We start from the raw sequence: 13,895 nt of genomic DNA, 5'->3' as shown, positions 1-13,895 counted from the left end.
AGAGAGGACAAGTCACGTCCCAGAGGCCCTCAGCCCTGCACACCGAGCGGCCACCCACCATGTGCTGGGAGGGCCTCACACACAGAGCCTGTGTGCGTAGCCGGGCAGGACACGGGCCTCGGGGGCAGCGGTGGCCCAGGCACTGGGCAGGCACTGGGGACGCTGCTGGGACTGACGCCAGCACAATGGTGGCTGCAGGTGACAGGCCGCGGGGCCCCCGGGTGCTGGCCTCCACCTGCTGGATGTCACAGGATGGCGGACCCCGCCCCCACCCCCACCCCCACGTGGAATCTTCCCGAAATGAAAAGGCCCCACTCGGCCCGCAAGGACGCTGAAAGCTTGTGTTCTGCTAACACGTCGTGAAGAGATTGACAATAACACCCTGTCTGCTGTGTTTATCCACCTGGATCCCAGAGACGCAGGGTGACCAAAACACAGCCAGCCGTCTCCCGAGCGCAAAGGTTGTTAGAGATCGGACGAGGGGGCACCAAAAATAAAACACAGAGCAGAGTCAGAGCTGGAAAGGACCCCGGGGCTCTGAGTAATCAAACATCTTTTCCACAGTAACACCTTCAGGATTTCAGTGTAAGTGAACCAGAAACATGAGCATTTTACTTAGTTTTAATAATTAACCAGGAAATAGATGTGTGACAAAATAACCCTCAGCTGGCAAACCCACAGCAGCCTGGGGGTACCGTGGAGGGGCCTCTAGGGCCCCCCAGCAGCACTGGCAGGCGGAGGGGCCCAGGTCGGGGACGGGCCGGTGTGGGGAGGCATCCAGTGCGGGGAGGGGTCCAATGAGGGGACAGGCCGTTCACACCCAGGGCTGGGCGGGGCTGCAAATGGCCAGATGGAGGGGGCCGGAGGGTCCCAGGCCATTCCGGATGTCGGACGCCCAGCCCGAGGTGCACGGAGCCGGCCCGGAGGAGGGCTGTGGGCTCTGTCCCGGCCACTTTGCGAAGGAGGCCCCGGGGCTGAGATGGGTTAGGAGGCCTGTGCCAAGCGAGGCTCGGGGCTGGACGAGTCGGAGGCAGGATTCAGATCCGTGCCCCTTCCCACGCTGGCCGGCACTGTCCAGCCCACCTACTCCACCCGGGCACAAGAGGCTTGGAGTCGCGACGGAGACAGGGTGGCAGAGAGGGAGAGACAGGAAGAAGACTTGGGTCTGGAAGGCTCCTCGATCGGCCCGACTCGGGACATCTTCTCACGGCCTCTTCCAGGCCCGAGGGTCCTTCCCGAGCAGAGGCCGGGAACGAACAGGACGAGTGTCCCCGTTCGCCACACAGCGGGACCTGACCCGAGACTCCGAGAGAGAGAGAGAGAGAGAGAGAGAGAGAGAGAGAGAGAGCGCGAGCGAGAGAGAGACGGCTCCTCGAAAGTGCTCCTACAAAGAGCAGTTCCCGCCCAGACCCCCTTCCCTGCAGCTACTGGGCTCAGCAGGGCAAGTTTCCTCCCGCTTCCTTCTCAGTCTGAGGAAACCGCCAGACAGGAAGTCACCACCACCCTACTCTCGTCTCAGCCACGCCGTCGCCGCCACTGACCTTTCCTACCCGCAGAGAAGCCCCCCCTGAGCCCGGGCCCCCTGGAATGGGGCAGACAGAAAAGCTAACAGCCGTGCCCCAAAGCCCCACGCTGCCCCTGGGAGCCCTCCACACGGCCAGGACGCCCCGCAATCCTTTCTCGCTGCAATTCAAAGGATTTTTGAAAACCTGGCCAAGTGACGGAGGAATAGAAGGTTCCAGAATAGGAGTGGGCTCTTCCAGCTCTGCCCTGCTGACTGTGTGAGCCTGGGCTGTGTCTCAGCCCTTTTGAGATTCTGTTTCCTTGTCCAGAGGGAGACAATCAGATGGGGGGACAGAAGGAAAGGAGCACTCTGAGAACGCCTGTTAAGAACCACCGCTGAATCTCCAGGATGCACTGCAGTCCCCACAGAAAGGGATGCCGTGGAATCTTCCAGAAAGGTAACTGATGGGCACAGGGTACTCAGCAAAGTGGCCACCACAGAGGAAGATCATAGAACAAAAAGGGGCGCCTGGGTGGCTCAGTTAAGCATCTGACTCTGGCTCAGGTCACGATCTCACAGTCCGTGAGTTCGAGCCCCGCGTCGGGCTCTGTGCTGACACCTCAGAGCCTGGAGCTGCTTCAGATTCTGTGTCTCCCTCTCTCTCTGCCCCTCCCGCGGCTCACACTCTGTCTCTGTCTCTCTCTCTAAAAAATAAACATTAAAACAATTAAAAAACAACAACAACAAAAAGCCACTGGTCGCACCGACGGCTCAGTTCAAAGGGTACTGTTTGTGTGCAGAAGCCTAGGGGGTCTGAGCCGTCTGGTCTCATGTTTTAAAATCCAGTACGACTGTTGAAAAACACAGGTCCTCACTCTGCTTGGGGAGAGCAGCCCTTGATACATCTCTCATTTTGCTCACTGAACCATAGCGCCCGCCACCCTCGTCCTGGAAATACAGAGTTGCTACATTCTCAGGGTTGGAGCAAACGCGCCCCACAGAGTCTGGGCCCCCAGAGGATACTTTGTGGGTGGTCCCCCAGCAGCCCCGGCCCACCTGCCCATCTACACGCAGTGCTGGAGAGCTTGGGTGCGCGGACCAGCCTAGAGCGAGTTCAAGTCTATGCCGTGGGAGACACCACTGCCCGTGAGCTGGTCCTGATGACCAGGAGGCTAATAAAGACAGTGAGTGCACAAAGAACTTGCCAGTGGCTGCCGTGGTGACCATCACTCCCCAGGAGGGGCAGGGAGAGGATCCGGGGGAGGGCAGGGGTGCCAGAGAAGAATCCACCACAATTCCAGCATCCTCCCCAAGGTGGGCTCCACCTGCCCACAGAGCTGCGTCCAGGGCCCCCCCTCCTTGAGGGGGAAGGGGCTCCCAGCGTGCCGGACGCCGTCCCCTGACACAGCCTTCCCTTCACGGCTCTCACGCAGGGGCGAAGGCGGTCGGCCACTCGGGCCTCTCACACCTCCCAGGCCAGGCCAGCAACCAACAGAAACTCTCCTCTCTGTTTCAAAGGGAGTAAGACCGGGGCCGGGGAGATGGTGCCCCGGCCATTTGCACAGCCTCAGCTGGGAAAGAAGCCCGGTTCCAGCCACTTGGCTCAATTAACCACGCGTGCCAGCATCGTCATGAACCTGAACAAAGAAAGCAACGCGTCTGCGACCAGCCACGTCGGGCCTGGGAACGCAGGAGCCTCTTCAGCAAGTGATCTGCGCGCTCGTTTCCGGAACAACAGCACAGACACCCTTGTTTCCTGCTGGGAGCTCTGCTCGCTCCCTCTTGCTCCTGCTGTCTCCGTTCAGCGCGGCTCAAACGTTCCAGGACCTCTCTGCTCTGCTCTGCTCTGAGTCCGTCTCGGCAGCAAGGCAGGAACAACATTCGGCCGCGAGCGAACGGCCTGCAAGGTGGCCAGAAGCACGCGGACTGATGAGCCCCGGCCCCACCGCCGGATGTTTCCCTGGCCGCCGTCACCCGCTGGCGCTGTCCGCCTCTCTGACTCACGGGTCTAGCGCTTTGGGAAAATAAGATGACAGACGCCTGGGAGTCCGAAGCAATCTAAACGGCCCCGCAAGCCAAGTTTCGCGAGGCAACGCACGAGCCGCCGTCTGGAGGGGCTGAACTTCAGGAAGCCCTGAGCAGGAGGCAAAAACGCCTGGCCGCAAACAGCAGTGACACAGGGGACGCGGCGGCCCACGTTCACGGGTTGGGCCCCTTTTTTCTGTTATCTTAGAGAAAGAGAGCGCGAGGCGGGGAGAGGGGCGAATCCCAAGCAGCCTCCACGCTCGCACGGACTCTAACGCGGGGCTCAATCCCACGACCCTGGGATCGTGACCTGAGCCGGAATCAAGAGTCAGACGCTCAACTGACCGAGCCACCCCAGGTGCCCCAAAGGTTAGGTCCTTGGAGCCAAACGATCCTATTTGGGGAATTCTCCTAGAAAACAATCCACAAGGACGGACACACACTCACACACGTTCGAGATGCCCCTCCCTATTATTTTAATGGGAAAAAAGCAGAAGCAAGTTAACTGCCTACGAACGGGGAGCCGGGGGACAGCGGTGCCCGAGCCACCCCGTGGGACCTCGTGCCCCCGCTGAACACGGCACCCGGGAAGCAGCTGGGGCCAGAGATGCCCTGGTAACGAGCACATTCCCGGGCCACTCGGAGGACGGGGAGCACACACGTACCTTCTGGTCGAAGCTGTCTGGGGTCAGGTGGAAGTTGTACAGGGGGACAAAGTAGTCCTCCAGGAGGCCCATGAGCAGCACCAGGTAGACCCCATCTGCGAACTGCAGAGAAGCACTCGGTGAGGTTTCGGGGCCGTACACGGGGTGGGCGAACCTTCTACACGCGTTCAAGAGAAGGAAGACGTCTTAAGGGAAGAGCTCCGTCCCTCGTTGGGGCCGGAACCCGCCATCAGGGGAAGGCCCCGGGCGCAGAGCGTCTGGCTCAGGACTGACGGGGCCGTGCAGGTGTCTGGGGCTGCAGCACGTCCACGCGGTCAGGGCCACGGCGCTAGAAACGGACGGCCTGGCTGCTAGACCCCGCCCCCCACCGCTGCCCCTGGGGGAACACTGCCCCCATCTCTCAGGGTTGGCATGCGGACGAGAGGGCGGGCCGGGCGGCCCCGGCGGGGTGAGTCAGCCGCTGCCGTGACCCACCCGTGAGGGGCGGGGGGCCCTACGCTTTGGCGTGGGGTTTGCTGCCCCGTTCCGCCCGCTCACCTTGGCAGCTGACGGAACAACTTCTTCTAGCTGCGCTCACGGCGCCAGACAAGCCTTTCCCACGCTCGAGCCCCGGTGACGAAGAGTTCCCGTGTGCCCATCTACGCGGGCACCTAGCCGGGCCCTGAAGGCCGGTGGCACTGGGTCGGGCTGCGGCCCTCACTCAAGACCCCCACCCCGCCCCTCTCCCTGCCACCCGGCCCAGCAGCACCTGCCCCCACAGCAGGGGGACCGGGCATCTAGAACAAAAGACCCCCCTCTTTGGCAGACAGCCCTCCCCCACCCCAATAAGCCAGGGAGCAGCTCCAGCTTTGAAAGAGAAAGCAGCCGAGACCAGTGAGGGCAAGGGGACAAGAGAGGCACAGGAGGCCCCGGGAGGGTGGGGAGAGGGAGGGGGGTCTTGGCCATCCCCACAGAGGACAGACATGGCGTCTCTGAAGGGTCGAGACCTGCTGGGTCCCCTGCGGGGCCAGCCCTGTGAGGACCCCAGCCTCCGGGTGTCTGAGCCTGTGCTGTCCCGAAAGGCCGCGGCACCTATTGGAACGAGACACTTCTTTGTTTGGATCTTGTGGACTCGTCCTCTTTCATGGCGGGAAAATACACATAACGTGAAATCTGCCATTTTGACCGCTTCTCAGCGGCACGGAGTCCGTTCGCACCGCGTGCGACCATCGCCGCCGCCTGTTCCCGGAACTCACGTCATCATGTGAGACGGAAGTTCCTAAATTCTAACTGTTTTTAAGTTTATTTATTTTCAGAGAGACAGAGGCAGCACGAGTGGGGGAGGGGCGGAGAGAGCGAGGGAGAGACAGAGAATCGCAAGGCGGCTCCCGGCTCCGAGCCGACAGCACAGAGCCCGACGCGGGGCTCGAACTCACAGACCGCGAGATCGTGACCTGAGCTGAAGTCGGACGCTTAACTGACTGAGCGGGTCAAGCCCCGCCTGGGGCTCTGAGCTGTCAGAGCAAAGCCCACTTTGGATCCTCTGCCCCCCACCTCTGCTCCTCCCCTGCTGGCGCTCCCTCTCTCTTTCTCTATCAAAAATAAATCAACTTAAAAAAAAAAACGGGGTACCCGGGTGGATCAGTCGGTTAAGTGTCCGACTTCAGCTCAGGTCATGATCTCACGGTTCGTGAGTTTCCAGCCCCACGTTGGGCTCTGTGCTGTCAGCACAGAGCCTACTTTGTATCCTCTCTCTCTCTCTTTCTCTCTGCTCCTCCCCTGCTCTCTCTCTCTCAAAAATAAATAAAACATTAAAACAAATACCCGGATTCCATTGCAACAAAAGAAAACAATTCCCTGCCTTTCTATGGCCAGTGATCTTTTCTGCTGGGCCTTTCTATGGCCAGTGATCTTTTCTGCTGGGCCAGTGAGTGGTTAAAAATACTTTTCAGATACTACGCTAAGTGTGGTGATAGGAAGAAAAGGGGGGGGGGATACTGAGTAAATAAAGATCAATGCAAATTGAAGAGACTGTCTCAGTCCGGACGCCCGGTGACCGATACCGGTGCGTGGGCCATCAGGGAAGTGACAGCCGGGGATGGCTAGCACGGCCCGTGATGTTCAGGCGTGCAAACCTTCCTGGGCCCTCAAAGCGTCACCGCCTTTGCTCCAACGGCCCCATTTCCAGGAGCGCGTCCCAGGGAAGGAGACCAAGAGCTGTGTGCAGACAGCTCCCCACGGCCCAGCGCAAGGCGGCAGCCCCAGGACAGAACAGAAGGCAGTCCCCAGAGGCGACGCGTGTGGACAGACAGACCAGGCAACGGGAGGACGATTAGGCAGGCTCACACACACACACGGGCTCCAACCAAAAGATGCCGGCAATAAATTAAGTAACGAAAACCACATCACAAGAGAGCTGCACAGTATGATATGTTGTTGTTAAAAAAAAAATACATTTATGCTTAAGAGCCACCTGGAAGGATACACATCAACCGTGAACTGTGGTTAGTGAGGTCTGGAGACGATGAAGGGGGCAGACGGGGAGGGACAAAGGATGACATGTTAGGACACTTCGGGACTGCTGATGGACCGAACAGCAAATACTGAGAGGCGAGGGTTGCAATGTCCGTAAACTGCAACAACAATGAATGTCTCCGCAAACAGCGCGCAAATAAACACACTCATTAGAAACGGGCCGTTTGGCTTTCCCATACGGACCCGCACTGTCCACGATTAGCCAGCCGTGCAGAGAAAAGGTCCGGAACGAAACCCTCAGCACAGCGATCTCTGGGTGTCGGGATTAGGAGTGATTTTTATTTGCTTTGCTTATCTGCATTTTCAGACATTCCACAATGAACCTGAATTACTTTTTTAATTAGGAAAGCAAATGAGAAAAGGTAAAGAAACAGACAGGAACGGAGGGAGGCAATCACCCAGGGGTTTAAGAGGATCAGCAGTGGGTGGGAGGAATCTGTACCGAGAACTTTATAAAGACTCCACAAATTCAAGCACCCAGTTAATCCTGGGAAAATTATATTTTGTGCTTAATGCCCGCTGAGTCCTCGAAACATATTTTCGTTATGTGATTAGCTCCGACGGGGTGGGGGAGTATATTTTATATACTTCCTGCAGAAGCCCTATTTTGTGCACACTCACTGGACAGGTATTCAGTGAGCACTTGCTCAATACGGATGGTGATGGAGAACAGAAGCGGGGGGTGGGGGATGGAATGTTCTAAACTGAAAAACTTGCACGTGCAAATGCCCTTCAGCGGGGGGGGGGGGGGGCAACTCAGAGGGTGTTACGGGTTGAATTGTGCGTCCCTAAATGATGTGCTGGGAGTCCTAACCCGTAGAACCCGTGAACATGACCTTATTTGGAAATAGTCACTACTAAAGTAACTTCAGTTAAAGATGAGGTCACTAGAACGGGCCCTAATCCAACCTAACCCGTGTCCTTACTAAAAGGGGAAATCTGGACACACAGACGCACACACGGGGGGAATGCCATGTGACAATGAAGGCAGAGATCTATAACCTGACGGGGTGAGGCATCTATCACCCGATGGAACCCAAGAATCACCAGCAGCCCCGCCGGGCAGCTGGGGAGAGGCCTGGCACAGAGTCCCCCTCACAGCCTCAGGAGGAAGCAACCCTCCCAACGTTGATCTGGGGCGTCCAGCCTCCAGGACCGTGAGGACGTAAATGTCTCAGGTAGAAGCCACTCAGTCTGGGGCTCTTTCTTCCAGTAGCCCCAGGAAGTTAGGACAGAGGCCCCGAGAGAAGGCCAGAGCGGCGGGGGCCAGCTCTTCCGGCTGTGGGGTGGGCGTTCCTTGCAGACGAACAAGGTGGCACCGGCCTTGCTCACATGGCCCACCCGGGATCCGAAAACTGGCCGAAAATGGGGACACATGCTTCAACCCAAACACTGCTCACCTGGGTCTCTAGTTCCGTCACCTCCAAATTCAGCTTGTTCAAGTGCTTGTTCACAAATGTGATGAGAGACTGTCAAGGCAGAGAGAGAGACAGGAACCGTGAGCAAGAGATGTACCCCCCGTCCAACGGGACGGCCGTGACACTGGCCGTCACTGGCTTTGTAAGACGCTTCCCTAATCTGTTTGCTAAAATAAAAGGCTCATGTGGGAAATGATACGTTCTTACAGCGACCCTCAGTTTTAATGGAATAAAGCCTAAATCTATCCCAGCTGGAGAAGAAAACTCACATCTCTATCCACCAACCCCCCCCAGCACCAGCACCCCCCCCCCCCACACACACGTAGTTAACAATCCTCGAGAAGAATCCTCAGCGCCCTTCAGAAGGATAACACCGTCAGGGGAAGATGAGTACGTTTTTAAATGTATCCTAGATGTGACCTCGAATGACCAAAGGCTGAGAGGGGTCACACTTGTCAGTTTCAGGACACTTCAGTAAGCTTGATCACAGGGAGGCAGGGCCACCGACTTCTCGCCAGCAAACGTTGACAACTTGTCACCTGTCACTTTTCTCGGCCAGCAAATCCCAACGCCGATGGGGACTCAACACCAGCCCCACCCCAGACACGATGCCGTGTCCTCATCCGTGCTCCCCAGATTTACTGAGCAGCCGCTACGTGCCAGGCACTTTGGCGCTGGGGACACGAAGACTGTAAGACGGGGGGGGGGGGGCCCACCTGGATACGCCTGTGGCAGGATTCTCCCTACACAGCTGGTGGAGGCGACAAGAGAAATCCAGAGCCAGAGCGGAGCATGTGAAAGACGGGAAGGTTTGCTGGGCACAGAGGCAGGTGTGTGGACCCCCCCCCCCCCCGGCCCGCCGAGGATGTCAGAGGAGGGAGCCTTTGAGTGGGCGGGGGGAGGGGGCAGGCCGGATGGGAGATGGGAGTGGGGGGTGGGCAGAGCGGGCACCCAGGCCGCGAACACTCTGGGGTCTCAGGCTGCAGCTGGATGTGACGGGAGGGAAGAGAGCAGGAGGGGTGACCCCGGAGAGGGGGGCAGGGTCTCCCGGCTTTTATTCTGGGGTACGGGCAGCCACTAACACGGCCACTCTCGATGTGGGGGTGGGGAAGGGCCGGGCTGGAAGCAGGAAGCTGTCAGGTGTCAGGCAGATAAAAGGATTTGGTCTTGGTCATCACTGGGGTCCCCAGGGCCCCAAACTATGGCTTTTCGAAGAACGAATGAATAGCCTATCTACTGAAAGTTGAACCTTAACCACATCGTACTCAGCGACAGCTGATACACTTCGTGCTAGGCCTCTGCTGGACCTGATTATATGCTGCTCTCACAGAGCCCCGGAGAGGGGAGTCCTGCCTTGGCCCTGACAGATGGGGGAAACTGAGGTACGGGTTATCGTCTGCCTCAGGTCACGCAGTTGATAGATGGGGCAGCCAGATTTGAATCTCCCTGTGCATCCAGACGATTCTGTCAGGATTGCTGGGGGCCAGATGTGGCAGGGGGAGGGGGGAGGGGCACTGCTCTGAGGCCCCAAGGCGGGCCACTCGTGACCCAAGGATGCTAAGAAGGCTCCGCCCCAGAAGGACCACTGGGATGGTTGTGCCAGCCTTTTGCAAAGTGCTTCCAAGAACTCATAATCTCATGGTCCCAGGCTGGACCGGCATTTTCCAAAAGTGGGCTCCATAGGAATTTAATTTAACGTATTTAACAAAATAAATGGATCAACAGATGTCACTATGGACAAACAAGTTTGGAAAATGCTCCCTACCCAGCCCCCTCTTGGAGAATTCCAATGCACGGCAGCATATTAAAGGCCCTGAGAAGTCCTGCATTAAGAAACCTGTTCTGGGAAATTGTTCCAGAGAAAGCGCTCTCTCCCCCAGGTCAAGGGCAGAAACCATTGCTCCTTGGATTTCACAGGAAGGCGGAAAGCGCATCCACCCTCCCGCTGCCTCCTCGAGGGAGGCGTCTGCAGGCGCTCAGAGAACTCCAGTGGGCTGGGTCTCGATTCCTTCTGGGCGAGAACAATCCCTCCTGGCGGATGCCCCTGGAACCTGTCATTCCCCAGCCCCTGACTCCAGTCTCGGTTGGCCTGGTTTGTTCCATATCCAGGGTCTTACTCGCAGGCTGCCTGGGCTGGGGGCGGAGCGGGGAGGGGGCCCGTCCTTGCACTCCTGCGTGGCGGTGGGGGAAATGGGCCAAGTGCACGCACAGAGCAGCTCAAAGGCCTGCCTGTTTACCGGGCAGGTTGTGAATACAGCTTCATGGCCACGAGGCCTGCAAGAGCCAGCAGGTGGACATGCTTAAAAACATTCTCACGTTGAGAAAGAGCCCCGAGTCGGAACGAAGCACCACAGTGGCACTGGCGGGATAATTCACCCCACAGGAGCGGGCGGGGTGGGCAGGAAGACGCCTGGGGAGCGGAGATGTTGAGTTAAAAGGTGCTAATTTTATGCACTGTAGTTACGTTTTTGCCTATAATTACACTTCAATCCATGTGGCAAACATTTCAGAGATTGCAAACGTGTTCCCACCTTCTTCCCAGCACCGAGTTCACGCTGTAAAAAAGCCTAGAGACAGAGGCAAAGAGCCCAGCCCAGAGCCTACCTTCTTCACCACGCTGAGCTTGTCCGGGGCGTGGTCGAACAGGGTGTCGAAGGCGTCCCGCTCTGCGTGGACAGGCGAAGGGGAAGAGACACAGGGTGGGGTTTATGGAAACGCACGGGCCGCCCACCCCCGGGGACCGGGCAGCTTCGGAGCCCGCCTCCCGGGGATGTTCCGCCCCCCCCCCTGACTCTCTCACCCGCCTAGAATCCCCCTCATTCCCACCAGAGCCCGAGGGCAGGCGCAGATGAGGGACAAAATCAAGGAAAAGATGCTTCCTCTAAGTCAGTTTCTGTCTTGCAACATGGAACTCATGGGCTGCACTTGAACACCCGCCCCCATCACATCCTCAGACTCCAGGAATCCTTGTCTGCCTCTCTCTCCCCCCACTCGCCACGCGTACCAGTAAATGTCGCTGGAGCCTCTGGGCGCATCTCCCCACCAGCCCGGCTACCAGCCCCACGCCTGCCCCACTGCCCTCACGTGGCGGCGGCCTCCTCCTTACCTGGCCTCCCTCCTCTACTCCCAGCCCTCCGATCCCTGCTCCTAGCAGGTACAGCGAGCCCTTTAAAGGGTAGACTGGGTCATTTCTTGCCCCTCCCGATCCCTGCCCTGACCGAAACTCTCCAACAGCTTCTTGTCGCTCGCTCCCTCTCCCGTGCCCCGCGGGATCCAGCAGGCACAGTCACCCCTCCCCACCCAACACACGCACCCTCCCTGGCTTCCAGGCCGCTCCTCCATCATAGGCCCACCACAGGGCCTTTGCACCCGCTGCCCACCTGCCATACTTCCTTCAGGTTGCTCTCAGATATCACTCCCCCGGAGAGCCTTCCACGACCATCCACATCTAGAAGAGGGCCCCACACCCGCTCTCTGTCCTCTGACCCTCGTGGGCTGCCTGTAACACTCGATCACTACTTGAAAGGACATCTAATGTTTACGTGTCTGCTGGAAATTATCTGCTGGCCTCTCAACTCCTTGCTGGCTGAAACACCTTTCTCGCTGGTTCCCTGCACTGCCTCAGAGCAAATGAACCAACCAAGAGACCCGGCTCCAGAATCCCTCCCCAGCAATTCTTTCAGGGGTGTCCCCCTCCGCGGGGACATCTGCAGGGCCTGAGGCGGCCCGTTCTATCATGTCCCAGCCATTTGCCTTCTTCCAGGAGAGCCCTAACCCGCTCTGCTACTCAAGAGCCCAGCCATGCCCTCCAAGTCAACACAGAACCCATCTGACGTAAGGCCAATGGAGGCCAGGTCACCATGGCTCTCAATGGATAAGAGGGAGCAGGGCGGGCTGGGGGCCACGTGCCTGGTTCTAGCCTGCTGCTGCCATGGCAGGGGCCTCATGGAGGCAGGACGGAGCCCGCTGCACCCTGGAGCCCAGGCAGGGAGACTGAGGCCTCAGAGTGGATGCGGGGCTGTGGGGGTTCCCTGGCAGGATAGAGGGGGAAAGGGAGGAGGGCATCTGGAAGGCCCTGGGGCCCCGACTTCTGTCTTCCAGGAGCCAGCTGTTCCCTGAAGGTGCCTGGGGCAACATATGCTCAGAGGACCCCAGCCAGCAGAGAGGCCCTCTATTACTAGCACGGGCTTGGGGGCAAATCCCAGCACGGCGTTCTGGGGGCTGGGGAGCCCAGCCGGATCAGGTGGGGTGGGAGCAGGAAGTCTCCACTGCCTGTCTGGAGATGGCCGGGAGCCCAGAACCAGAGCTGACCCAGGGCCAGCTTCAGGACTGCCCGGCCTGACCCACGGAGGGGGAGAGAGGGAGAAATCAGAAGGCAGGCCGACACCCAAGCCGGCCAGAGAACCAGGTCTCCTGGGGGAGGCGGCCCAGTCCTTCCCCCTGGTCTGGCCCCAAGAAGAAAGCGCTCCAAATCCAAGGCCGAGGGTGCCCGGAGGCAACTCGCAGCCCAGCCCAGGTAGCGACCTCCTCGGCCTCGGGGGTGGGGAGAGGGAAGGCGGGAGGCAAGGAGGAAGGGAGAGATGGAAGGGCTTGTGTGTGCACGTGAGAGTATGTTGTGTACATGAGCACCCGTGGGGGTGTCGTGGTCATGTATGTGTGTAGCATATAAACATGCATGCATGGTGTGTGTGTGTGTGTGTGTGTGTGTGTGTGTGTGTGTGTGCATGGCACGTATACAACACACGCATGGCGGGGCGCGTGTGCTTGGGGAGAGGGCCACCCGGTTTCGCCTGCCTAAAAGCCACCAGCAACCAGAGGGCCCGGCCTTGCAGAGGCCCCTCCTCCAGCTCTTCTGTGAAGGCGGCTGGACGTTATTTTTCTAATCCCTTAAATCAGATTAGGCTCAATACCACAGCCTGCTAAGGAGGGGAAGAGAAAAGCTACATCTTTACAAAGCAAAATACAAACTTTAAATGGAGCTTGAGAAAAACCCTGGGAGCAGAGCGGAGCCTGACGTCAGCCGCGTATATTTAGCTGGGCCACCGCTGGGCTCACGGAGCGAAGGCGTGCAGGGGCGCCACGGGAGGGTGCGGAGGCCTGCCGCCCCTGAGCCACCCCTACCTGCACCGGGGGCACAGGGGCGACACCACACAGCACGGCCGGGCCAGCCTCCGCCGCACCCCTGAGGGAAGCCTGGCCTCGGGAATGAAAATAGATCCCGTTTCAAATCCCGGGCGCCCGACTTCAAAGTCCCGGACTTTGGGCAAGTTGCTTCCTTCCCGACCCGTTTCCTCCTCTGTAAAGTGGGAGTGACGATAGTCCCTACCTCACCTCACGGCTGGAGTAGGAATGAAACAGAGGACAGAGGGACAAGCCCACTGCCTCAGCGTCCCAGCTGCCCTCTCTGCCCCACCCCAGCCTCATGTCCCTCTGCAGACTCTGGGGACAGTCACAGAGGTAAAGCCCTGGGAGGGGCACAGGCTGGGTGGAGGCAGACGGGGAAACTGAGGTACAGCACAAAGAGAGCGGGAACCCACAAGGAGCCAGAAAGGGCACAGAGAGAGGCCAAGTCAACCAGGACATGCCCCTGTCTGTCCAAGGTCAACCCCCCAACCTCCCCCCCCCCCGCGGAGACTGACTTTCATCCCGATTTGTTGTCTGTTTAACAGTTTTCAAACATAAGTGGGCATATCTGGCTTGTCTAAAGAAGGGGAAACTGCAGCAAACAGCACCCATTCCCACCTGGTGTCAACGAGCCGCCCACGGAAG

At 58.7% G+C, this 13,895-nt stretch overlaps 1 protein-coding gene across 6 annotated transcripts in view; it reads right to left on the bottom strand.

Moving 5' to 3' along the window:
• PARVB (parvin beta) overlaps positions 1–13,895 on the bottom strand; it is a 102,239-nt gene that overhangs the window by 4,733 nt on the left and 83,611 nt on the right. For 3 of the 6 annotated variants that reach the window (XM_045062489.1, XM_045062490.1, XM_045062491.1), the window contains exons 9-11: positions 10,731–10,792; positions 8,109–8,177; positions 4,195–4,351 (exon numbers count right to left, since the gene is read on the bottom strand). In XM_045062489.1, coding sequence (XP_044918424.1) covers positions 4,195–4,351; positions 8,109–8,177; positions 10,731–10,792 — 288 coding nt within the window. The remainder of the gene's footprint in view (positions 1–4,194; positions 4,352–8,108; positions 8,178–10,730; positions 10,793–13,895) is intronic. The other 3 variants (XM_023257578.2, XR_002744055.2, XM_023257579.2) reach the window with 2 other exon arrangements.

The sequence above is a fragment of the Felis catus genome, chromosome B4 (assembly GCF_018350175.1).
Source record: "Felis catus isolate Fca126 chromosome B4, F.catus_Fca126_mat1.0, whole genome shotgun sequence".
In the NCBI taxonomy this organism is placed as follows: domain Eukaryota; kingdom Metazoa; phylum Chordata; class Mammalia; order Carnivora; family Felidae; genus Felis; species Felis catus.
Note: the sequence above shows the minus strand (reverse complement) of the source record. Positions and strands in the feature narration are given on the sequence as shown.